Below are 25,986 nucleotides of genomic sequence, written 5' to 3' on the forward strand. Positions count from 1 at the left end.
CACCCAGAGGGCAGATCCAAGTTGTCTAGTGTTGGGCCCCCTCGGGGCTGTGCATTGCTTTGATATATTTCATCCATTTTATCATCACATTTTCTTTTCCTCTCCTTTTTATAGAATGCTCTTGAGATCAAAGAACTCAAAAAGTACGGCCCCTTTGACCCTTATATCAATGCCAAGGTGTGTACTTTTCGCTGCCAGAATTTCTCTGCATCATTTCTCCAAGCTGCACTTTCTCTTCAGTCCTCTCTGGCTTCCACTCTCATCCACTCAGGCTCTTCTTCATCAACCTGATGTTTGTCTGCTTCAGCCCATCTGCTTCTGGCTTGCCTGGGAATGGGGAAACGGAGCTTCAGTGGGTTTTGTTTTTGTTTTTAAAACCCATACCAATTCCGGAAAGGTTGAGTGCTTTTCCTGGAATGGCTGAAAAGCTTAGAAGTGGCAGAACTGGGGAAATAGAAGGGACCATATTATGGGCATAATTTACTATTGTGATTTCTAAAATCATTTAAATTCAAAAAAGAAAAGTGCAATTAAAAGATGTTACGCAAAGTAGCTTACTTTTTTAAAATTTATTTTTATTTATTTTTTTGTGTGTGTGGTACGCGGGCCTCTCACTGCTGTGGCCTCTCCCGTTGTGGAGCACAGGCTCCGGACACGCAGGCTCAGCGGCCATGGCTCACGGGCCCAGCCGCTCCGCGGCACGTGGGATCCTCCCAGACCGGGGCACGAACTCGTGTCCCCTGCATCGGCAGGCAGACTCTCAACCACTGTGCCACCAGGGAAGCCCTAGCTTACTTTTTAATAAGCACAGAAAATGATTAAATTGTACTTCCTAGATTAAATTTTTTTTTAAGTTTGCTTTTGATATTTCTCTTGAGATGGAATCCGAACAATAGCTTGTGGTGGAGGTGTGGCAGCCGGGGCGTGGGTGACTCAATTTTACTCTTAAAAGCTGCTGGTGTGGCTCCCCTCTCTTTTCCTTGAGTTTGTGCCTGGGGCTTTGAAGCCTCAGTCCCTTCTCCCCAGCCATTAGCTTCTCTCTCTGCTTGGTCACTCTTGGCCCTTGGAACAGCTCAGAAATAGGAAATGAAGTTGCAGGGCCAAGCAGGGCACTTGCCTTGAGTCTCCCTCCCCGGTGAGGCTGGGATAAGTAACGGGCTGATGGGCCTAGTGATGAACGTCCAGCCTCGGGCCTCGGCCCTCCACTGCCTCTGGAGGCAAAGCTGGTGGGTTGGGTGATGGTGTTAGCCTGTCTCCTCTGCGCTCTCACCTGCTGTTTTTGACTCAAGGTTTCATTCAGATGAGGTTTGCTTTTTGGCAACAATCTGGAGTTTGGTTGAGTCACTGCATTATTCACATCAGCTACCTTTCACTTGGCTCTGAATAATACAGCAGCTGCTGGGAAGGGAAATGTAAGGTCCTTCTGCGCATTTCCAAATGCAAGGCAGATATTTCATGTTTTTCTTTGAGAAATACTGATTTAGCAAATGAAGGTCCCTATGGGCTGGACCTCGGCAGGCTCTACGGGAGATTTCCTTCAGCTGTTGGGCCCTAATGGTGGAAAAGCAGTTTGATCTGGAGTGGGGGAACACAGTAGTTTTAGTTTGCCCACACTTTCAATTCTGTTTTCTAATCTTCAAGATAGGAAGATACTTTATCTTCTTTTTTTTTTTTGGAAGTAGTGCAGCAGAGTGGAAAACCCTCACAGATCAAGTCAGACCCAAGTTTGAATTCTGTGCTGCCATTTACTGGTGTTGACTTGAATAGTTGCTTAATTTCTCTGAGCTTCAGTTTCCTCTTCTATAAAATGGGGTATACCATCTACCTGGCAGGATTATTTTGGAGTTCAAATAAGATCATGTACATGAAGTAAAAATATCTGGTTACGGGCTTCCCTGGTGGCGCAGTGGTTGAGAGTCCGCTTGCCGATGCAGGGGACACGGGTTCGTGCCCCGGTCTGGGAAGATCCCACATGCCGCGGAGCAGCTGGGCCCGTGAGCCATGGCCGCTGAGCCCGCGCGTCTGGAGCCTGTGCTCCGCAACGGGAGAGGCCACAACAGTGAGAGGCCCGCGTACCGAAAAAAAAAAAAAAAAAAAATCTGGTTACTAGTAATATTTGAGGTCCTAATTTTAAAAGGTATATACCATGTGGTATTTCTGAAAGGGTGTTTTGGAATTTATTCTTTGTTACTAGTGAGTGAAACTTAATGCAACATTGCTGTATTGGTCCATTCAGGGTTTTGTTTTGGGGGGAAGCACCTTGAAGTGATTGTTTCCCGACTTGGTGGTTAGTTTATTTAGCTTATAAAGCTCTGATTAAAGGGTAAGACTTTTGTTCTTAAAAGCACATTTTCCTATCCCTTGATTTTGCACACATAAAAGAAACTTCATCTAAATGGAATAAGAACTTACTTCTCTCTTTGGAAATACAGTCTTCCCTCAGTATCTGAGAGGATATTGGTTCTAGGACCTCTGTGGATACTGTGTTCAAGTCCCTTATGTAAAATGGTGTAGTGTTTGCACATAACCTACTTCTGTCCTCCCATACACCTTAAATCATCTCTAGATTACTTATAATACCTAATAATACAGTGTAATACGATAATACAATGTAAATGCTATGTAAATAGTTGCCACTTGGTAAATTCAAGTTTTGCTTTTTGGAACTTTCTAGATTTTTTCCCCTGGAATATATATTTTTTAAACATTACCTTTTAAAATTATTTATTTATTTGTTTGTTTGTTTATTTATGGCTGCATTGGGTCTTCGTTGCTGTGCGTGGACTTTCTCTAGTTGTGGCGAGTGGGGGCTCCTCTTCTTTGTGGTGCGCGGGCTTCTCATTGCGGTGGCTTCTCTTGTTGTGGCTCATGGGCTCTAGAGCACAGGCTCAGTAGTTGTGGCGCATGGGCTTAGTTGCTCCACAGCATGTGGGATCTTCCCAGACCAGGGCTCGAACCCATGTCCCCGGCATTGGCAGGCGGATTCTTAACCACTGCACCACCAGGGAAGTCCCTCTCCCAGAATATTTTTGATCCATGGTTGGTTGACTCATCAGATGCAGAACGTGTGGATTAGGAGGGCCAACTGTGCTACCCTTTGCCTCCACCCCACCCACCACCCCCTCAAAGGCCAAGTGATGTAAACTTCATCAAGGGATAAGGCTGTTTGGGTTGTGCTAAGAATGCAGACTCTTCTCAGGCTGATTCAATTCTAACCTCCCTAGGTTTTATGGGTTTTCATTGACCTGGTGTGTCTAGGAATTGTTTTTGCTACAATACATTTGTGTGCTACGTCCTATCAAGCACCTGTAGAAATTAAGAAGTTGCACATGCCTTTCCTGGGAGCAGAGATGGTTTTTGTGAGCTTTTATCTTCCTCCTCACCATATGGACCTTTTCCTGTTTCAGCAAGTCAGCATAAACCAGTCCAAATGTACGTCATCCTTAGCTAAGGTGAAACTATTAAAATTGTTTACTTACCCCCTTTAAAAACAATTTTAACTTAGTCTGAATATCATAAGATGAGCAATAGTCAAATTAGTTTTGTGGTAAGTCCATTTCTCCAGACACTTAAAAGTAATCCACAGGGGCTTCCCTGGTGGTGCAGTGGTTAAGAATCCGCCTGCCAATGCAGGGGACATGGGTTCGAGCCCCGGTCTGGGAAGATCCCACGTGCCACGGAGCAACGAAGCCCGTGCACCACAACTACTGAGCCTGCGCCCTAGAGCCCATGAGCCACAACTACTGAAGCCTGAACGCCTAGAGCCCGTGCTCCGCAACAAGAGAAGCCACCGCAATGCGAAGTCCGCACACCGCAAAGAAGAGTAGCCCCCGCTCGCCACAACTAGAGAAAAGCCTGCGCACAGCAACGAAGACCCAACGCAGCCAAAAATAAATTAATTAATTAAATAAATTTAAAAAAAAAAGAAATCCATGTTCAAATTTCACCAATTGTCTCAATAATGTCCTTTAGAGCACTTTCTTTTTCTGGTCCAAGATACAGTCCAGGATCATAGATAATCTGGAACAGTTATCCTCAGCCTTTTCTAGTCGTTCATGACATTGACATTTTTGAAGAGCATAGGCCGTTTGTTTTGTAGACTGGCCCTCAGTTTGCGTTTGTCTGATAATTCCTCTTGATTTGGTTCAGGTTGTACATTTTTGGCAGTAATGCCACAAGAGTGATGTTTGTCCTTCCTTTTTAGTGCATCGCATCACCAGGCACATGGTGTCAGTTTGTTTTGTTCTTGATGATGATGAATGATTGTTTAAGTTGGTGTCTGCTAGTCTGGTAACCTTTTTAATATAAGTTCCTGGGCTTTACCCTCTGAGGTGCTACCTTGGCAGACCTGGGGTGGGGCTCAGTATTAGTTACCTTTAAGCTCCCTTGTAATTCCAAAACGAAGCTTGTTTAAGAACCACTGATCTAGGCTAACTTTCCACTAGAGCAGGATTCCTCTTTTCTCACCTAAAACGCAGGCCATCTACCCCTTATTTTATTTGTTTGTTTGTTTGTTTCTCCTAGTAGCAAGCAGAATTACTCTTGGCAGCCTCTTTTTGGATTCCACTGATTTTTGGTTTCTTATGCTTGATTGATAATCTATTTTCCTAAACCTTCCATCTGTTGGTCAAAGTTCTGCCTTCAGAGCTTTGCAGAGTAAGTCTGACTCCTCCTCCACAAGAGGAACTTGGTTCTCATGCTTTTCCTGTGTCTTCTAAATCTTTGTAGACCCACTTTGTCCTTTTGTTCCAATTTGGGTATATTTCTAGAGACTATACCATCGTTGCTCCAGAGAGCTGTAGCCCCGGTGTTCCTAACTTAGATATCTGTCAACAGTGGACAAGAGTGCAATTGGGCTATAATCCAAGCACTGGGAGGTGATGGTTTTGAATAGTTCCCAGAGGAGAAAGGTCACGGGGATGTTTCTAGATGGTTTTCGGCTGTTTGTAGTTTGTGTGTGTGTGTGTGTATAAAACACATAAATAATGGATTTATACATTGAATGGGGTCTCCAGGTATAAAGGGTATAGGGATTTTTTTTTTTAAGAAGTAATGACCTAGCAAGGAAAAAATGAAAGTGGGTCTCAAGATGAGTAGGAATGGGGAGTTTGTGCAAAGCCTTGGGGGAAAATTGGGATATTTCATCTCAGTCCCCTTCCTTAGTCCAGATTCATAGTAGTATGATCCTGGGAACTCTTGGGGTGTTGTGAGCACCCATGGTGTGATTTGAAAGGTGTGAAAGAGAGGGATTCCAGGTGGTTGAGAATTTGTACCCTCCCTGGAATCCCTCCCTTTCTTGTGGGTCCATAAATCCAAAACTTAGTGACTTCTTGCCCTGAAAATTGTTAGGCTCCAAGGGGAAGCGGTAGTAAGAGCTCATTGTGATGGCCTGTGTTCAATAGTCGAGAGATGTGGTCACCACAGACGTAAACTCAGGAGTATTGTAGTTACCAGACCATGTCTGGCAAGACTGAAACATAAATAAGATGCTTCCTACACTGTGAATATAAACTGCAGAGATGTGGTTAGGCCATTTTTAACATAGGCAGGCAGTTTGCCTGGTAGTGATCAAGACCATGCCTTTAGCGAGGCAGCCCTGTGGTAGCTGCTTTAGTTCTGGCAAAAACCCAGAGAAGACATTTTTTTCCCCCTGCTGGATAGTTCAGAGTTTTACAGTTCTTCAGGCCCTAATGACATACTTTTTACAGATTATTCTGCTTGTTGGGAGACAACTTGGATATAAAAGAGATAGCAGTGTCTACTTCAGAGTAAACGAGTTTTTTTGGACTGGAGTTTTAATGAGAATAAGCTGACTTTCTTGGCCCTTGCTGTCCTGAGAATCCTCTTAAACTTCTTTGAGTTGCAACTCTGCCCCAGGATCCCTCTACAGGAAGCTCCTGTGAGTTTTCATTGCTGTAGCTCTCTTTTCTTCTCATGAGAAAGCAAGGTGACAGCTCTAAGTTTTTCATGCCATAGCTTAATAGGAAGTGGGCATATGGGTGGCCTGAAAGGTTTGTTTGGCACAGGGAGCCCCAAGGATTTACTTCCAGCCCAGCGTTCCTCCTGCCCTCCAGACTTTCAGGTTGACATGGAATTCGCCCCTTGGACCCAGCTATAGTATCACAGGAGGCCATTGCTAACTGGCTGTGTTCTGTGGCCAGAGAAGTCTGTCTGCACCTTCTCAGCAGCTGCTCTCCTGGAGCTGTGTTGGAGCTCAGTGCTGCTTCCTCTGTTTATCTGTGTGCATTTATCTTTGCATGTGGCTCCTGCTACCACCCTTTCTGTCCTTGTTTCATTAAAAAAAAAATTTCTTTGCCATCATTCTGGCCTTTTGGGGCCTTGTGCTTAGTAGCCCTGGATCTTTCTGATACACTTGGTGTAGCTAGAAAAAATGATGCAGTTAAATGCCAGATCAAAAGCAGATGGAATTGCATGCATGTTTGGGTAACTCCTAGTCTGTTACTTTTAATATCATTAATAGGATTAAAGCAATTGTGGAAACATTTAATCTTTACCTTTTGACCACTGAAAGGTGCATAATATTGACCTGAAGGACACACGCCCTCAGAAGCTTTGTTTCCCCAAAGTGGCAGAAGCCTCCTGGATAAATTCAGGAATCTCAAAGTCTTGTGGGAGAATTATTATTTTCATTAATGCTTCTAAAAATGGAGAGGTCATGGAAATTCCTCTATGCCTGCTCTAGTTATACATTGTCAGTAGTAGTAAAAGAAAGAGCATAATTGGAATGATTAACATTTTGCTTCTGATGGTTGATAAAGCACAAACTTCTCCTGCTTTATCTCAGGTTCTACCTTTAGTTGGAAACAAAATTGACATCAGAGGACCTGTGGGGTTGTGAATTTGAATTAATGGCAATATTACAATCTTGAATATTTTGCACCTCTCACACAAAACATTCTGGTGTCTGATTGTATCTTTCTTACCTAAGAAACCCTTCTTGGCACAGTTGTAGGTCCTGCATGCATTGGCTGGGGCAGGCTCCTGGAGCAGGCTCAGGGTGGCATCTGGGTCCCGCGTTACTCTGTGACTGAGCTCAGGTGCCTCAGTCCCCTGGCAGTGGCTGTTGGCTGATATGTTGAGAGTGATCTTGGGTGCTCTGCTCTGTAACTTTCATTGTTGGCCAATTGATTTGCATGCACGGAGCTACGCAGATGACAAACTCTTTCCAAAAAGCTTGTATGCGAGGCAATGGATGGTCAGCAGATCCAGAATCAGGACCACGGGGTTGGTTCAATAGAAACTGTAAAACCAGTTGAAGTTTAAACTGAGTCAATGGCAGTGATGGCATCCATCTGTGCCAGGGCTTCTCCCCGCGGCCTGCTGTGTTCCCAAGGTGGCTTTCCTTGCCGTCTGGAGACACGTCTGCATTGGCACAGAGGAGACTACAAAGGCTGAGGCACCGACTGCTCCCCTCTGGCAGTAACTGGGGCAGATGAGGCTGATTGGAGCAGTTGGGCTTGTTTGCGGGATTCTGACATAGTTCTATTAGTCCCCAAGTGTTGCTGCTATTTTTCTCATTTAAATTTCAATGGTTTTACGTGTGATTACCCCAGTCGTCTGCCAGTCTGCTGGTCACCTTTCTGACATCATCCGCCTGTTGACTCTTTAGAACAATGACAACGAGACGGCCCTGCACTGCGCAGCGCAGTATGGCCACACGGAGGTGGTGAAGGTCCTCTTAGAGGAGCTGACTGACCCCACCATGCGCAACAACAAGTTCGAGACGCCTCTGGACCTGGCTGCACTCTACGGGAGGCTGGAGGTGGTGAAGATGCTCCTCAACGCACACCCCAACCTCCTGAGCTGCAACACTAAGAAGCACACCCCTCTGCACTTGGCAGCAAGGAATGGCCACAAAGCCGTGGTCCAGGTCCTCCTGGATGCCGGCATGGATAGCAATTACCAGGTAGTGGGGCGGACGTACCTCCCAGGCCCAAGGGACCTAGTCATTTGTGGAAAAGGCACAAGCGCCATGCTGCTGGGCTGTGTTCCTATTTAGCACGGTTCACATCACATGTCAGATGCTTCCATTTGCTGACTCATTGTAATGAGAAACTTTAAGAGACAAAGAATCTCCTCCAGTGAGTCTGTTATTTTTGTTTCTTTTCAGGGATAATACATGGTCATTGTACCCTGAAAAGACATGCTTATGGACTCTCTCTTGAAATTAGAAAACTTTCATTATCTTCCTATACCTGTGTTCCCACTGCCACCATTAGTGCCTCCAAAGTCCCATCAACTTGATGTTGCCGACAGGAGACTTAGCATTTCCCTTTGTTGGTAGCTTTCTCCATTCAGATGAATGGCCATTCCTTAGGCTTTGCATCCACCAGACCACATTTGAAGTTAAGGTGTTTCCCCCCCTTGTACTTTTCTTCTCATCATTCCTTCCACCCAGGAAGGTGGGGTTTTTAGGAGTGTCACCAATAGGTGGTTGCAAGGGTAACAGTGCAGTTATTCATGTGTGGCCTCCTGGTGGCACATCAAACACCCAAGTATGGGCCACAATTGTGGTTTTGGAATCCAGACAAGAAAAGTGGGAAAGATAATGACAGAGGACTTTGTGTGGTTTATTTTATTTTCCTGTCCCTTCTTGTCTACGTTCCGTTTGTCGTGTGAAGCCACGCCAAACCTGGGTCACTGTTCTGATGATATCCTGCTCTGCGCTCTCATTTGCTTTCCAGACGGAGAAGGGCAGTGCTTTGCATGAGGCTGCTTTGTTTGGCAAGACCGATGTGGTGCAAATCCTGCTGGCTGCAGGTGAGAGGTTGGCAGCGCTCTTGTCTACACAGCATGCCAGGGTTGGGATCATTTCCCCCAGGATCCCTGGAGGTGGATTTTTACTGGCTGCCTTTGAACCTAATATGTGTATGTCTCCACTGGTTGATTGCAAATGTACGAAGTTCTTGTATAGCTGGATAAAATATCTTTGGATGAAAATGTTGGTTGTGCTGCCAGGAGCATTAGGTATCCTGGAATTTGACCCTCTTTGAGGCTGGCTTGAAAATTCTCACTCCCCTGGTCCACCTGGTGTGCCTTTCTAGGAATTGACGTCAACATAAAAGATAACCGTGGACTGACTGCCTTAGACACTGTCCGGGAGCTGCCGTCTCAGAAGAGCCAGCAGATAGCAGCACTGATCGAAGGTATGGGTCCATCTCCCTGCCGCAGGGACCAGGGGACACGATGGCTGAACCAAGCCACTGGTATTTGGTGCAGCTTTTTCTGGTCTTTCCATGTAGATCACATGACTGGAAAAAGAAGTGCAAAAGAGGTAGATAAAACCCCCACAGCCCAGCCACCTCTCATCTCCAACATGGACTGTATATCCCAGAAGTCTCAGGGTGAGTTGGCCCTCTTCTGCCAGCAAAGGGGCTCTCAGCTTGAAAAGAGTTGAACGTTCTTTGGCAGAATGGAAAATCTTAATTTAAATAATTATTTCGGGGGATTGGGAGTATTTAATAAGTTCATATTCAAATTCATTTTTTTCCAACTACTATATGAAGTTTTCTTGAGCAAAGCTTAGGCCGTGATGGTGGACCTTTTCTTTCCTACTTTATTTTATTCTCTTCTTTTAGAGTTGGCTCTGTGAGAGCTATCCTGGGATGTGTGGTAGACAGGATGATCTCAAGATGAAGTCAAATCTCAGTGAAACCTTTTTTTTCTAACACACACTTTAGTGCCTTGAGTATAGCTGGCTCACAGTAAATATTTAATGAGTGTCATCTGGTTGGTAGATGTGTATATGGCAGATTTTAGTAGTCTATCATTTGTCCAACAAATGTGGTCTGGGTGCTAGCTTGGGCAGTCCAGCCTCTCCATCATTAGCCAGGATCCACCTTTTCAGATTGATTGAGCAGCCTTTTGGGTCCTAGGTCTGATGAATGAGAAAGACAAAACACTGGCTGACACCTCCCCCAGATACAGATCACAATGAAGAAGGCTTGAGAAACAGAGCAAAGCCAGATACTAAAAAAGGAAAGGGATTTTTCAGAGGAATGCAGAGATGCAAGGGTTCAGGGGTTCTCAGCCTGTCTTTACTGTAGAGTCCTTGTTCCCCTCCCCTGGTCACACCTTTTTTCTTGACCTCATAATTTGCTGGTAATGGGATTAGTAGTTTACTAAGCTCTTAGCTTTCAAGGATTTTACAGTTACAGTTTTGACTCTTTGCAAGTGACCCAGAGATCCCTGGTCTATAACCAGATCCCTGGTTACTTTGCAGAGTCACAAGTTTGGATCCCAGGCGCTCTGAGGTTCATAGTTGTCTAGTGAGTGAGTTGCAGCTGTGTAGCGCCTTCATCTCGGAAAGGCTTCACCACCCTCTATTTTGCTTGGGCACATGGAGGAGGTTCTTGTTAAGAATTTAAAGAGATTACTGAAGTTTTCCAGTTGTACCTTGCTACATCTTATGGTTTAAGTTTATGCTGTCATGGAATTGAGGTATTTGGGAATTTATAACGATCTTGGGAGATGTCCTTCATAGATATCAAAGGTTCCGTATTGAATTGGAGAAAAATCTGTTCATTTCTCAGGGTGTGAAGCACAGATGAAACTTTCATGAACAGATTTTTCGCCAATTCAATACGCATTTTTTTCTCCGTGGAGATTTTTTCTCCGTGGAGATTTTTTTCTCAACAGATTTTTGAGATTTTTCTCAACAGATTTTTTCTCCATGGAGAAAGCTGTGATTATTTTCCTGCTCTAGGTTAATGTTGGTCAAGTTCAGGTGGCCGAAGGGGCTTTGGGTTGTTCCTGTGGTGGGAAGTCCAAGACTGTGCTCTCCTCTCACCGACTCTCTTGCCTTCTAACCCCTCTTCAGGTGACGTGGAGAAAGCAGTGACTGAACTGATCATCGATTTTGACACCAACATGGAAGAGGAGGGTCCCTATGAGGCGCTGTACAACGCTGTCTCCTGCCATTCATTGGACAGCACAGCCAGCGGGCGCTCGTCTGACCGGGACTCCGTGAGCAGGGAGGCTGAGACGGCGGGAGTGAAAGCTGCTGGAGTGAGGCCTGTACGTGGCTGACCCTCTGCACCGGGGTCCTGTTGTCCACCTCTGCCCTGCTGGGGAGCGGGAGAGAGGACGTACAACCCCCAGTGCCAGCTGTGTTTCAGGGGCCTGGGTCCCACTCACCCTGTTCTCCTGGGGGCTCTGCACCGTCTCCCTCTTGCTTAGTGTGGTCAAACTCTACAGCTTGCGTTGAGGTAGAATTTTAATTTTTCCAGTTTCAATATAACCTGTTTGCATCCTTCTATTACTTTTTTGGCCTTAGAGTAAATTGAAGCATTTTATTTCTATTTAGCCTCACTGCTGCTTCTGTCTTTGGGGTCTTTGCTATATATTGTTTGTTTCTTTCTGGAGAGCAGCTCCGTCGATGAAAGAGCTTGCTAAATAACTCGCTAAATAAGTTCCTGTCAGCCCTGAGTACATGTTCACCTTCCATTTGCCCTCAAAAATTTATCCATTTGTATTTGGACAGATTCTGTGTTCATCAGGGTTGTAGCAAGGCTTAATCAGACAGTGTATGTATTAGTATGTGCATTCCTATTTTTCCCTTAGTTATAACCCCTCCAACCACTGAAATAGTAGGATGGGGACAACCCTGAATTTTTCCCTCTAAAGGTCAACCTTCCCATCTGACTGCTTCTTTCTCTAGCCCTTGCTTCTTCTTCTTTCTTTTTTTTTTTAATTTTTATTTATTTTTTTTGGCTGTATTGGGTCTTCTTTGCTGAGCATGGGCTTTCTCTAGTTGTGGTGAGCGGGGGCTACTCTTCACTTGGTGCACGACCTTCTCATTGCGGTGGCTTCTCTTGTTGTGGAGCATGAGCTCTAGGCGTGCGGGCTTCAATAGTTGCAGCACGCAGGTTCAGTAGTTGTGGCATGCGGGCCCTAGAGCACGTGGGCTTCAGTAGTTTTGGTGTATGGGCTCAGTAATTGCGGCACACGGGCTTCAGTAGTTGTGGCTCGTGGGCTCTAGAGCGCGGGCTCAGTAGTTGTGGCACACGGGCTTAGTTGCTTCGTGGCACGTGGGATCTTCCCAGACCAGGGCTCAAACCTGTGTCCCCTGCACTGGCAGGTGGATTCTTAACCACTGTGCCACCAGGGAAGTCGCTCTAGCACTTGCTTCTACTTCTAGCCTTATACGTTGTTCTCCAGACTCCTTACCCCCATTTTCTCTCCCAGGGTTTTACTGTGAGCCTAAGCCTGAATCAGTGGTCCCATGGCCCTTCCTTCCTGCACTGTTGAGGTTTTGAGCATTGCACTTTTAATAAGCAGGCATTGCTCTAACAGGATCCCAGTGATAGTCCCACCTTGAGGCATATTTTCAGGTGTATATTACTTCTTCCTGTTGGAGAGGCTGGCCCTTCCCTTTTGGTGCAAATCTGGCTTATGACCATTTTGATGATCCTTTGGCTGCCTGGTGATCCTCAGGCTTTTCATTAATGCCCTGGGAATGGCCTGCTGTTTTTGGTGTTCTTTTTAGTTCGGCTCCTTGCCCTGCCCTGGGATAGTCCCAGCATTTCAGTATGGATTTTGGAAAGGCCCACCAGTCTTGTGGTAGAACCCCCAGAGCGGGTGTTATCGAGGGCTGTGATGAAACTCCTTGTCGGTGGTGAAAGCAAGTGCATGTGCCCAGCACCGCTTACACAGTGCTTCTGCAGACAGAGCTAGGGTTGTTTGTTTGTTTGTTTGTTTGTTTGTTTTTGGTTTGTTTCCACTTCTTTCACTGTTAGGTACAAATGAATTAGGGAAATCCAACCTGTGGAGGAAGGTGTTGCTTTCAGTGGCACTTACAGATGATGCCCGTTAGAGGGAGCTGGAGGCTTTGCAAGAAGAACACGGGATTCCTGAAGTAAGCTTTGAAGGAACAAGTTCCTGTGAGGCTTAGCCACTGATTTACACAGGTTCTTTGTTCATCCCACTGTAGTAATCTAGCCTCCTATGGTCCTGCTAAGTAGAAACTGATACATCTTGGGGTGCATGCTTTGCCAGTTTTACTTGAGTATGTTGTTACTATGCTGCCTTCCTGGTCCTTGGTAATTAACTGTGGCCAAGGGACTGTTCTACGTCTCATAAACACAGCGGATGGTATCTATAAATCAGCTTCATAGTTCCAGACCCCTGGGCCATAGTTTTCATGGTAGAAAAGACCGTGAAAGACCCATGCTTCTCTTTCCTTCCAGGGTCCCTGGTGATTACCTCTTCCACAAGAGCCTTTCATATTATTCTTTCTAGGCTCCTTTAGCCTTGGGAAGGCTTCTAGGATGAGTCATTTTTGTTGTTGTTATGTTTCATTTTGGTTTTCCTCAACTCTTTGTGTCCCACTGTTGGATAACTGGTGAGATTATGGGCCTGCTCCATCTGCTGTTCCCCTCCTTACAAGGTGGCCCTGGACCAGGCTTGTTCCTACGCTTCTGGAGCAAAGAAGGGTGGGGAAAGTGGACTTAGTGGGAAATCTGACCTAAAAAGCTCTGTTTGGCTTGACCATATGAACTTGTTTTGGTGTCGTTGCCATTGGGCATCCATCCTGTGGCAGGGGATGTGGGAATGACCAATTTATCAAGATATAATACCAAGCAGTAAAGCTTGTTTAACAGAGAGATCATGGATGCCAAGTGCTAACTAACCCGGTGGCTCCTAAAACATGAGAAGTGTCTTTCCTTGCAGGTTTCTCTGAGGCTGTCACATAATTCAACACTCACCTCCACACCGACGTGTAAAAATACTCTCGTTCTGGCAACACAGAGGACTAACCTGCAAGCCAGGGAAGGAGCTGGCAGGTCAACTCCTGTTTCAGGTTCCCACTCCCTTCCCTGTAGGAACATTGACTCTCTCAGGCATAAATAGGACTGTGGGATATAAAGACGCTAAAAGTACAGCAGGGACAGTGGCAAAACTCTCTTCAGCTTTCTTTCACCGAAGATCATTCTGTGTATTCCTGAAACTGTCTACCCATGACCTAGATAATCCCATCTTCAGTGAGTTTCTTGCTCTAGGGCAGGGGGTTGGTGAACCAAGGCCCACAGACGGCTGCCTGTTTTTGTGAATAAAGTTGTATTTGGAACATAGCCGTGCCCAGTCATTCACATATTTTCTGTGGCTACTTTTGTGCCCCAGTGGCAGAGTTTACTGCAAACCCTAAAATATTTACTGTGTAGCCGTTTAAGAAAAAGCTTGCCAACCCCTGCAAGGGCAGATAACTGACAAATAGTCCTTTTTTAAATGGGCTGAGATGAAATAGGGTTTTCATATGCTAATGATACAAATAGTAATCATTGAAGGAGATGACCAAGGATAAGAGACAGTTCTGAGGTTTGAATAACATTCAAGTTTGAGCAGGAGTTGATGTTTTTGTCCTTGATTGCTTTCCTCATTACTTCCCTAATAATTTTGGTTTGTTAGAACTCTGACAAGTTGATTCTTTTGATTTAATGTTTCCTCTTTTTAGAGTAGATTGGAAGTTGAGCCACTGGTTTTCCTGTACTCGAGTTTGTGTATCAGTATCATGAAGGACATTTTCTGATGAGGTAGTTGTGTGTTTTCAGTGCTGATATTTCTCACTGGGGTCAAGGATATGACAGAGGTGTTTATAGTCTCTGCTACAAACATCAAAAAACAAAGAGCAATGCTAATTGAATTGTGTATGTGTGCAGGGTTCTCCATCTTGTTCAGATACGAAACCTTGAGTTTAGTCTTTCAGGGGAATTCTTTACATTATTATTTTTTATTTCCAAAGACTGAGATAAGAGTAAACCAAAGAGTTAAATTCTTGAAAAAAGACATAGTAAAATACTTATTTTTTCTCTTCTACAGAGGGAACGTCCTCCGCCTCCAGCAAAACCACCACCCGATGAAGAGGAGGAAGACCGCATAGATAAGAAGTATTTTCCCTTGACAGCTTCTGAGGTAGAGGGTTGAAGGTTTACTCCCATCACTGAAATATGATTTTTTGGAAAGTGCATCAAATGCGTGCTTAAAGAAGGCTTTGCTTTGTCATTTTTTTTAATCACCTCTTTGGATTAGTAAATTTGCATTGTGTATATCAGTAATCCAAAATAGGACCTTTCAAACTCACTCAAAAGCACTAAGCAAGGAATTTTACTAGGCTCTCTAGCAGATGGGCCAATTATTGATCAGCCGTGCCACATGGGAAGCCAAACATGCACATTTTCCTGGCTCCATTAGGCTAAACAGTCTCACTTTTGGCTCTTATACCTGTGTTGTCTTTTGATACAAAGTGTGGAGTATCCCCCTAATCATTGTTCTCTAGACTGGGTCAGATTAGCAAGCTTTGATGCTTGTGACCCAAAGGCCTTATTTCTGTTTTTGCATTTTCCCTCTTCATTTCATATGAAGAATCTGCACCAGGACAGACATGGAAAATGTCATGAAAACTCAACTAGAAGAGAAATAAGAGTCATGGGGGCCGGGGAAATCAAAGGAGGTAATTTGAAAAGAATAGTTCACCTTTTCAAAAAAGAAATGTTATCCTGGGGCGAATAGTTCAACCTTCTCACTTAGGTATATGAAGAAAATCGTGTTTTCCTTAATCTTTCATCTTCCCAATGCTCCTTTAACACTTCCTGCCATTCAGAGAATATATTTATTGAGTGTTTATTCAAAATATTATATAATTTCAATAGTTTTTTGTAGCTCATTCAATGCCCTATTGTTCTTTAACTTAAGAACCAGCTAACATAAACTAGTCAATTAAGTCTCATTACTTTGTCCCCAGAAGTCGGAGTTAAGTTTTTTTTACTGCCATGGACCATCCAGTGAGACAGGTTCTTTTATTTAATATAAACATACGCAACCAGAAGGATGACATCAGTTTGACAAAATGTATAAATACAAGGAAGCCCTTTTTAGAATGTAAAGTCAGTGTTGGAGATAGGGATGATTTCTGTGCTAGGTACAAATTCTGTCCTTATTTCTTTCTATCCCTTAATTACAAAATACTTACTATCATGACTCAACTAAGGGGTCTCTAGAATTACAGGCTCTAGGGTAATAATACATTGCCAGCAGATACAAGCACATGTAGTAAACCCCTACACGTTTTTATATAGAGGTTTGCTTTATTACTGCCTTTTTACAAGGAGAAACCTAGTAATATAGAGCGTATTCAGTTGGGGCTGGGTCCGTGTAAATGCCCTATACCACCTCTTTAACAAGGACTTGGATTAAATTTTCTGGTGCCCAAGGATAAGGGCAAGGCTCCTAAAGAACTGTTGGATAACCAGCACTTTCTTTTCTCCCAGGGCTTTCTAGGGCATACAGTTTGGCAATCATACTGTATCAAAAAGTAGGGGGAGGGCTTCCCTGGTGGCGCAGTGGTTGAGAGTCCACCTGCCGATGCAGGGGACACGGGTTCGTGCCCCGGTCCGGGAGGATCCCACATGCCGCGGAGCGGCTGGGCCTGTGAGCCATGGCCGCTGAGCCTGCGCGTCTGGAGCCCGTGCTCCGCAAGGGGAGAGGCCACAACAGTGAGAGGCCTGCGTACCGCAAAAAAAAAAAAAAAAAAAAAGTAGGGGAGAAGTATCCCTATTACTCTCCTGGATTGGAGACTGTGTCTGAGCTACATCTTCTAGGACTCACCTCCAAATAGCCTGGAATTCTGGATCAGTTGGACAACCATAGTCAGTATTTGGAAGACCCTGAGAACCCTGGCTTTGCTTCCTAAGTGATGATTATAAGTACATAAATATAGAGGTGATGTGCTCTGGGTTATTATCCTTTTAATGATCAAGACAGATTCTGTTTGCTATAGTATGAGTGGATAAGTCATCTCCAAAAGTAGACTTTTTTTTTTTTTGGACTGTATTCTTCACCATCTTCATTTCTTATACTCTCAAAGCTTTAATACCCTAAACCTCATTCATATCCTAGCAGGCAAGCAATCTGACCCAGTGTTTGTTTACTATTCTTGAGGCTTGTCATTGTCAGATGGCCCATGAAAGCCTTTAAGAGAAGCTGAGTATACTGGCCCCAGGAGAGCTGATCAGAGTAATAACCAGATCATGAAACTGTCTTAAAAAAGATTAAACATATTCACATACGTGTGTGCACACATACAAGCTAATTAGCTGTTTTCGCCCCACCAAAGGGGCTGCCAACTGCATCGGACTGACCAGCGTCTTCTCTATGCTCAGATGTGCTAAATGTTCATGGGAAGTTGCAGCTGCTGTGGTATCTCTTCCCAGGAAGCTGCCCACACCCCAACTGGCCATTCCATTGGTCACAGTTGGGTGGTAACTGGTAGTCGCTTTTCTCTGCAGCAAAAAATGTTGCCTTCCATATAGCAGAGAATACTTTTTTTTTTTTTTTTTTTTGCTTTTGATTTATTGCAAGCCCTGGAAGAAAGGGGAAAAAGATTAAGGAGTAATTTAGTAAAGAGCAGAATCCTTTCTGTTGCGAATCAGTTATTGCCATATTCACTGTGACACAGGGCTTCTTGAGTGGGAGCTAGGAAGACGTGAAGAAAAGCAGTTTATTGCTTTTTTTGTGAGATTTTAATCCCATAGCTGGCAGAGGCCAGGACCAAGAGGAAAAGATCACCCTACGAGTTGTGTGGGTATGAACAGGGGACACTCATTAGACATCTGAAGGAGGGAGAGGATTCTGAATTGGGTGGAGAAACCACACTTCCCAGAAAAAAAAATGAGGCCAGCTCGATCCAGAATCAAGGGGAGTGAATTTTATGGCCCTGGCTCTGCTGGGAGCTCTCTGTGTAACCGGGTCCCTAGACCTCTCTGGTAACCGGGTTTTGTCACCTGCAAAAGGAACAAGCTGGAACCAGGTATTCTCTAGCTGTGACTGCACAAGAGCCAGGCACGCAGCAAACACAGGTCCAGTGGGTCTGATTTTCCAGATGGAAGTCATCAGACCCGTCCTGCTTGGGAAGAAAGGGTATTATAGGCCGGGCACCCAGGCTGTCAGATACCTCTCAGAGAAGAGGTCTGCCTGGGGCTATGTGAGAGCTCTTGCTGTGCTCAGAGCACTCACAGAATGAGATTTCCAGGGCTCTGCCTAAGTGATGGCTCTGGGTGTGTAAACTTGCAGAACACAAATTCCTGTCAGTAAAGCCTGCGGTATTAAGTTGACACTGTCTGAACTGCTTAATGGTCCCTCTTTGTTCCCTTAATTGTGTTCCTGTGAAGAAGCAAAAGGAATAAGTAATACAGGCAAGTAGCTCATTGTAATGAAATAGCTTTTAGCTTCCAGGTGGCTTTCAGTCAGTGGAGGTTCCTGCTGTGCTTAGCAGAATTTTGGAGAGACTACCATCCTGCCTTTGGAGTGGCAGCCTTGTTAACAAAACAGGAGCTGCAGTCTCTCACTGAGTCTGAGGCTGCTAGAATCTGTGTTGTCTCATTAGGCTGTAACGCTGTGAGCTATGCCTCCAAGAAGCAAGATCCTACTGAATCACAAACCTGCTTTGTTTCCGGTGTGCCGTGGGACACATCAGTGAAGGAGGAGGTTTCAGTGACACCACAGTGCCACACTTGTAGGGTCCCATTGTTTGTTAGGTGGACGTGTGAATCCCGCTCACCCCCTCGTTCATAATATATTACTTGTTCTAGCCAGACTGCTCAAGAAGAGATTTTGTGCTTCGGTTGGCTTTCCTAATCGCCAGTCTATGATTATTCTTTATTTACCTGTGAAACACATTGGCTTCTTAGGAGAGATGAGCTAGAATTATCCTCTAAAGCAGGTATCTCCATTCTCTCTCTCGGTGTGACTGTAGCACTGATCGTGGTGTTTCTGGCTTGGTTCGAGATGCCTGGCCCCTCTGGTACTGTGACTGGCTGTGGCCACCAGGCCCCCAGCTGACTCAAGCCAGTTGGCAGGTGTAGGGGCCAGCTCTGGTCAGTCATTTCATCAGAGACACTTGGCTGCCTGGATTAGGGATTTCTCAGGAGACAGAGCTGCTTTTTCTCCACTGAAATTCCTACTGCCCATCCACTTGCCTCTTTTCAGAACAGAGATTGGTGGAATTGATTTAAAATTGCATTTTCATAGGCGTGGTAGGAAGCCAGCTTTGGGGAAATCCTCATCTATAACCCACAGGGCCTATGAGGAAGGGCGTACAAAAATAGAGAAGGATTTACAGAATGCTTTGTTCCTAGTAAATATCAGTCAGTCAGGGTCAGTCAGAAGTCATGCCGATTCCCTCTTGAGAAGAGGGGAAGGATCCCAGCCTTGGGGTACTGTGTGAGCATATTAGGAAAGAAGCATGAAGAAAGAAGGCCTTATGATGCATGGTGGCTAAAAACCTCTTGGGAGGTGTTACCCACAGAAAAGAGATCCTGCCGAACACTGAAGAGGGAAGAGGCAGGGGAAGGGAGGATCTTGGATTTTATGGCATTTTGAAGGATGAAATGAGGGAAGGAAAGGGGAATATTTTAATCCAAGGCCATTGAGATTTGAGGTCCAGGTGCGTAGCCAGGAAAGCATTTTGATTCCCTGTGACACTTATTTACCTTCTCTTCCCCTCCAATGAAAAAGGAGCCAGTAATCTCAAATTTGTTTGACGTAACCTGTCTGGGTGTTAGCCCCCCACCTGAGAAGTACTATGGTGTTTGTTTCTCTTAGGTCTTGACCGTGAGACCCTGGATTCAGGGGAGCGCAGCCAGGGAGGAGGACGAGCATCCTTATGAGCTACTGCTGACAGCAGAGACAAAGAAGCTGGCATCCGTGGACGGAAGGACAAAAGGTAGAGCCCCCACCCCTGCTCCTGGCAGAAACAACTCTGAAAGGATTTTTTTTTAAATTAACTTATTTATTTATTTATTTATTTATTTATTTTTTTATTTATTTATGGCTGCGTTGGGTCTTCGTTGCTGCGCACGGGCTTCTCATTGCAGTGGCTTCTCTTGTTGCGGAGCACGGGCTCTAGGCACGTAGGCTTCAGTAGTTGTGGCTCGTGGGCTCTAGAGCACAGGCTCAGTAGTTGTGGCACATGGGCTTGGTTGCTCCGTGGCATGTGGGACCTTCCTAGACCAGGGCTGGAACCTGTGTCCCCTGCATTGGCAGGCGGATTCTTAACCACTGCACCACCAGGGAAGTCCTGAAAGGATTTTTAAAGTTTGTGATCCTGGGCGGAAGGAGATGATGGTGTTCCTTGGGCTGGGGAAGTTGGGTTTCAGGGCAGTCTGGATGGTGGGTGTATTATGGCCTTTCATTTTCAATACCTTGGGCTGGAGTGGTCTTGTCACCTTTCAGTGTGCGAAGCAAGGAAAAGGTCGGGTCAGACTAGGTGAGCACCGTGGGAGGGGAGGCTGCCAGCATTGTGGCAGAGATTGATTTGGGGTCTCAAATCACAAACCCTCAAGTTAATGTGGTGGAAAAACAAGCCCAACAAGTCATTCCCCTTGGGTTCAGGCTGCCGGCACAGACTCTGCTTTGAGTCCTGACCTCAGACTGAGACACTTGTGGGCAGGGGCCCGTGATTGGCTGCCACCCGGTAACTGGAGTGCTCTGTCGCCTTGGCCTACTTTCACTGCCTCTGCAAAATTCAGTTTTCTCCGCGAGGGGTGAGGGCTGCAGGACTGAGGACCAGCCAGGCGGTGTAAACGTGGTCCCGACAGGGGTGAGTGTGCACCGCTGGAGCATTTGGGACAACCTCTGTCTCCTAAGGAAGAACAAGAAGGGGCAGTGCAATTCCCACTGCAGTTGGAAGGAACTCCTGCGGCCTCTCCCAGCTCTCTGTCGCTTGCAGGTCCCAGGTCCTTCACGGGGTATTATTACTGCTTCCTTCAGTCCTCTGACAGCCCATGGTTCAGGTAAGACTGGGGGATGCAGTGGTGTCTTTTGAAGTACCCTTTGCGAGGCCTGTCAGGGTAGGAGTGGCTAAGAGAACGTGTACAGATGTGTCTGACACTGCAGACCTTATTTTTAATGGTCCTGTGTAAAAGGTTTCTCCTCCTTAAATGCAGAAATTTTGTGGTTATTTTCATGGTAGTTGTTTTGATTTGTTTTAATGGTTTCCATTTGGAGCTTTTAAAAAAAGTTATGATTTAGAAACAGTAAAATTCACCCTTTTTGTGTACAGTTCTGTGAGTTTTGGCACATACAGTCGTTTGACTGCCACCACAATCAAGATACAGAACAGTTTCATCACCAAAAGATTCTCCTGTGTACCTTTGTTGTCAGTCCTGCCCGCCTCCCTTACCCTGGGCAGTCACTGCGCCAATGTGTGTCGCAATGATTTTGCCTTTTCCAGAATGTCATATAAATGGAATCATACAGTACGTACCTGAAAAGGGTTCCCAGACCCAGTTCCTCTGTGGGTGTGTGGGTGTGTGTACGTCAGTGGGGTGTATGAGAATTCAACTTAATTCTGACACTGTCTACCTGGGGATAGAATCAGATTCCACAGGTAAAGGGCTCAGTCCCACAAGACTGCCCTCCTCTTCAGATGCTGATCACAAGCCCAGGTAAACATCTGTGCTTCTGACCAGCTGGCTACAAATTGGAGGCTCCAGTGACTCCCTCCAACTCAGGATGCCAGTTGCAAGTCCAGGTTGTTACCTGGACTTCTGACTGACTAGCTATAAATCAGAGGTTCCCACGACCCTCTTCTCAGGTCGTTTGCTAGAATGCCTCACAGAACTCAGGAAAACCCATTTACTCACTAGATTACCGATTTATTATAAAAGGATATTAAAAGATACAAATCAACAGCCACATGTAGAGATACATAGGGCGAGGTCCCAAACAGAGCTTCTGTACTCCTGGAGCTTGGGGCCTGGCACGGTGGCATGCAAAAGTGTTCTGGTTTCCCCCATGTGGAAGCCCTTGGGGGAAAAAAGCGACCAAAAAGCTGTCTTTTTTGGTTTTTATGGAGGCTTCATTGCACAGTCATGATTGACTAAATCATCTGCCAATGGCATTGATTCAACCTCAAACCCCCTCTCCCTTCCCTGGGAAATCAGGGGATGGGACCGAAAGTTCCAACCCTCTAATCACATGATTGGTTCTCCTGGCAACCAGCCCCCACCCTGGGGTCGTATCCAAAAGTCACCTTCAGGGAATTCCCTGGCGGTCCAGTGGTTAGGACTTTCACTGCCGTGGCCTGGGTTGGGGTTGGGGAACCAAGATCCCACAAGCTGCACAGCACAGCCAAAAACCAACCAACCAACCAATCAACCAGCTAACCAAAAGTCACCTTCATTAACAGCTTATCAATCAGAAAATTCCTTGGGTTTTGGGAACCATAAGCCAGGAACTATGGATGAAGACCAAGTGTATCTGAGAAATATATTTTGGTCATCCGAATGGCCAAATATATATATATATTTCCTATAAATCACAATATTCCAGTACCCTTTTGAGTCTGGTCCCTTTCACTTAGCATAATTCATTTGAGACTCATACTTGTTGAGTGTATTAGTAATTTGTTCCTTTTCATTTCTGAGTAGTATTCCATTGTATGGACATACCACAGTTTATCCATTCTCTAGTTGAGGGCCATTTGGGCCATTTACAGTTTTTGGCAATTGCAAATAAAGCTACTATAAACATTTACATACAGGTTTTTGTGTGAACATAGGTTTCATTTCTCTTGGGTAAATGCAAGAAATGAAATTGCTGGGTCCTATATAAATACATGCTTAACTTTATAAGAAACTGCAAAACCATTTTCCAGAATGGTTCTACCATTTTGCATTCCCATCAGGATTACAATTGCTGTGTGTGCTCCCCAGCACTTAATATTGTCAGTATTTAAAAATTTTAGCCATTCTAATAGGTGTGTAGTGATATTTCGTTCTGGATTTAATTTGCATTTCCCTAATGACTAATGATGTGGAACATCTATTAATGTGATTCTTTGCCATCCTTGTATCTAATGAAGTTGCCATTTCAAGATTTTTTGCGCATCAAAAAAATTGGGTTGTTTATTATTATTGAGTTGTAAAGATTCTTTATATATTTTGGATATAAGTTCTTTATCAGATATATTATTTTCTCCTAGTCTGTGATTTGTCTGTTTATTCCCTTAACAGTGTCTTTTGAAGAGCAGAGTTTCTTAATTTTGATGAAGTTCTATTAATCCTTTTTTTCATAGATAAGGTCACAAATATTTCTTCCTATATTTTTTCTATAAATTTTATAGCTTTAGGTATACATTTAGATCTATGATTCATTTTGAGTTAATTTTTTTATATGGTGTGTGGTATGGGTAGCGATATATTTTTTTGCACATGAATGTCCAATTGTTTTAGCACTATTTGTTGAAAAGACTGTCCTTTCTCCATGGAATTGCCTTTGCTACTTAGTTATACTCTTTTTCAGAATTGTTTTAGGTATTCTAGTTCTTTTATCTTTCCAGACAAAATTTTCGAATCAGCTTATTGATTTCTACCAAAAGTCCTGCTGGGGTTTTTCTTGGAATTTTGTGTTGAGTCTCTCTAGCAGTTTGGGAAGAACTGATATCTTAACTTATTAAGTCTTCCAATCATGTTGGTGGATTTTTAATTAAAGCTTTAAAGAGAGTGGAGTGGAGCATTGATGCCTACTCTAGTTGTTTAGTAATAAATCATACTGAAATTAACCCTTGAAGAACAAGTTCTCAGTTAATTTAATGCTCTGTTTGAAAGTGGTTCTTAGTGAGGGAAGAATCTTTAGTATCGTGGAGGAGTGAGATTCTAATTCTTTCTTTCAAAGGCTTGATGTGGAAACCCTACAAGATAGTTGGCTCAGTCTTTGAAAGGAAGGAAAGGGGAAACTTTCCCAGATGAACTTCATAAATGGGGCCAAGTGCCCTTCTATCCTCAGGTTAAGAAATCTCCAGGTTAAGGAGAGAACTACCAAGGAGGATTTCTGACCTCACATCTCATCCTCCTTTGCTTTGGTTTCTTCCAGCTCTGCAGCATTGGGCTAACTGTTGAGAGTGGGCAGTAGGGGAAACAGATTTAATTGAACCACAGCATGGGAGGTGTGCCTGCCTCCAGGCTAGCTGCTTAGATCACTCAAAGAGCTTTCAGACAAAGGAGTTGAGACATTAAATATGAAAATAGGCTCTGCCAGTTTCTCAGTAGCCTGGAAGAAATGCCTGTTAGGATTGGTAAAAGTGAGGCAAGTCAGCAGATGATGTCGCATGTTAGTACATATTAAATTTTGCCTGCTTTTCCACTCATGTCATTATCTTAGGCAGCTTTTATGAATTAATTCATCAGTTTTCAAAAAGGCCATGTTAATGAGACTACCAGAGCTTTCAGCTCCTCCTTTATAATTGAGGAAACTGCAATGTGAGGGCTGGGATAGGAGATATTTTAAAATTACATTCATTTTAGCTCACTGGAAAGAAAAATTTCAAATAATAGAGAAGTGAATACACACAAAATGCTCAGATTCTTCTCACCTCTCTGCTACTCACAGTTGCCATTGGTGGCCATAGTTTGAAAGTATGCTGTATGCTTCAGGCCCTTTGCTATCTTAATATAAAAGTGACCATGTGAGATTTTGTTTGTTTTTAACCTAAAATAGGATCATATTTTACAAACTGTTTAGCAGGCTTTTTTTTTTTTTACAATTTACCTTGTTCATAGGTCATAAATACAGTTTTGTCACAGTCCTAAAATCTACCTTATTCTTTTAAAATTTTTGTTAAATATCCCATAACTCATTTTTCTGTTCTCTAGCTGGTGTATGTTTAAGTTGTCTTCAGTATTATTTCTGTTATAACTTATGCTGCCGTGGACATTCCATACAGACATTCTTACATGCTTATATGAGCATTTCTCTAAAAGACATTGATAGAAAGTAGAATGAGAAGGTGAAAGTGTAGGTACACGTCTAGATCTAATTGATGGAACCACATGGCCCTTCCTTAATGGTGAATGAGCATGCTCTTTTCCCTATACCTTTACTAACATGGAATATAATCACTTTTTAATGCTCTTCACCATGGTAAGCAAAAAAGTGACTTTAGAATTTGGCATTTGCCTGATCTAGTGAAATTGAGCACCGTATCTTATTGATTAGTATTATATATTTAGTCTATGAGTTGCCTATCTTTTTCCTTTCCATTTTTCTACTTAGAAACTAATGGTAGTAGAAATACTTTGTATAAATACTGATAATATTTAACCAAAGTGGCACTCAGAGGAAAGTTTTTATCCTTAAATTCATTTGTTAAAAATTAAGAACAACTGAAACTTAACCAAAAGAAAGTATCAGAGAGGAATTAATAAAGATAAAAGCAGATAGTACACATCACCTACTTTATGGTATGCATGTACACCTCAGTTAAACACAGAAAGAAAAAAAGGAAAACAAAGAATGAAATTAAAAAATGAAGAAAGCAATAGACTTGAATAATGCAACAAAAACGTGTCTGTTTTTTAAAATATCTCGACATTTCTGATCAAGAAAAGGGAAATACAACATGTAGGAATAATATAAGAAATATATAACCATAAATACAGAGATTTTAAAAATAAATAGAAAGAATTTATAAGAATAAAGTTTTTTATTTGGTTAGTTAGAAGTTGCTACCATCCTCCTGGGATGAATTGTCTGGGTGAGTTATTGGTCCATCACAATGACTAGTTGAGGAGGGGTTACTACTGGCATTCAGTGCCCAGTGACCAGGAATCCTAAGCATCTTGCACCATGCAGGACAAACCTTCACAGTGAAAAATCTTCCCACCCAGAAATGCCATTTGTGTCTGTAGAAATGACAAAAACTGACAGAAGGAGAAAGCTTTAATAGATCCATGAAGTAAAAAGCCCATCTCCCCTCCCCCACAAAGGCACTAGGCCCAGATGGTTTTATGACAGTTTTATCCGACTAGAAATTCCTCTGTTGTTTCAATTGTTTCCAATGTAGAAAAAGTCCTCTGAAATCTTCATACAGGACTAACAGAGCAGAGCAATGTTTTGTGTATCACTTATTTCTCTATAGTGTTTAACTCTTTGCCCACTGGACATTGGGGGCCTGCTACTGCTCAGAGAAAC

The 25,986-nt window shown here is 43.8% G+C and overlaps 1 protein-coding gene across 7 annotated transcripts in view; it reads left to right on the forward strand.

The window, feature by feature from the left end:
• The window catches only part of ANKS1A (ankyrin repeat and sterile alpha motif domain containing 1A), a 188,739-nt gene that overhangs the window by 76,841 nt on the left and 85,912 nt on the right, over positions 1-25,986 (forward strand). For 5 of the 7 annotated variants that reach the window (XM_081245311.1, XM_081245312.1, XM_081245314.1 and 2 more), the window contains exons 4-11: positions 115-177; positions 7,631-7,927; positions 8,706-8,781; positions 9,066-9,167; positions 9,264-9,365; positions 10,841-11,037; positions 14,839-14,931; positions 19,618-19,738. In XM_081245311.1, coding sequence (XP_081101437.1) covers positions 115-177; positions 7,631-7,927; positions 8,706-8,781; positions 9,066-9,167; positions 9,264-9,365; positions 10,841-11,037; positions 14,839-14,931; positions 19,618-19,738 — 1,051 coding nt within the window. The remainder of the gene's footprint in view (positions 1-114; positions 178-7,630; positions 7,928-8,705; positions 8,782-9,065; positions 9,168-9,263; positions 9,366-10,840; positions 11,038-14,838; positions 14,932-19,617; positions 19,739-25,986) is intronic. The other 2 variants (XM_081245315.1, XM_081245313.1) reach the window with 1 other exon arrangement.

Source organism: Mesoplodon bidens, assembly GCF_964165515.1.
Source record: "Mesoplodon bidens genome assembly, chromosome: 10".
Classification (NCBI taxonomy): domain Eukaryota; kingdom Metazoa; phylum Chordata; class Mammalia; order Artiodactyla; family Ziphiidae; genus Mesoplodon; species Mesoplodon bidens.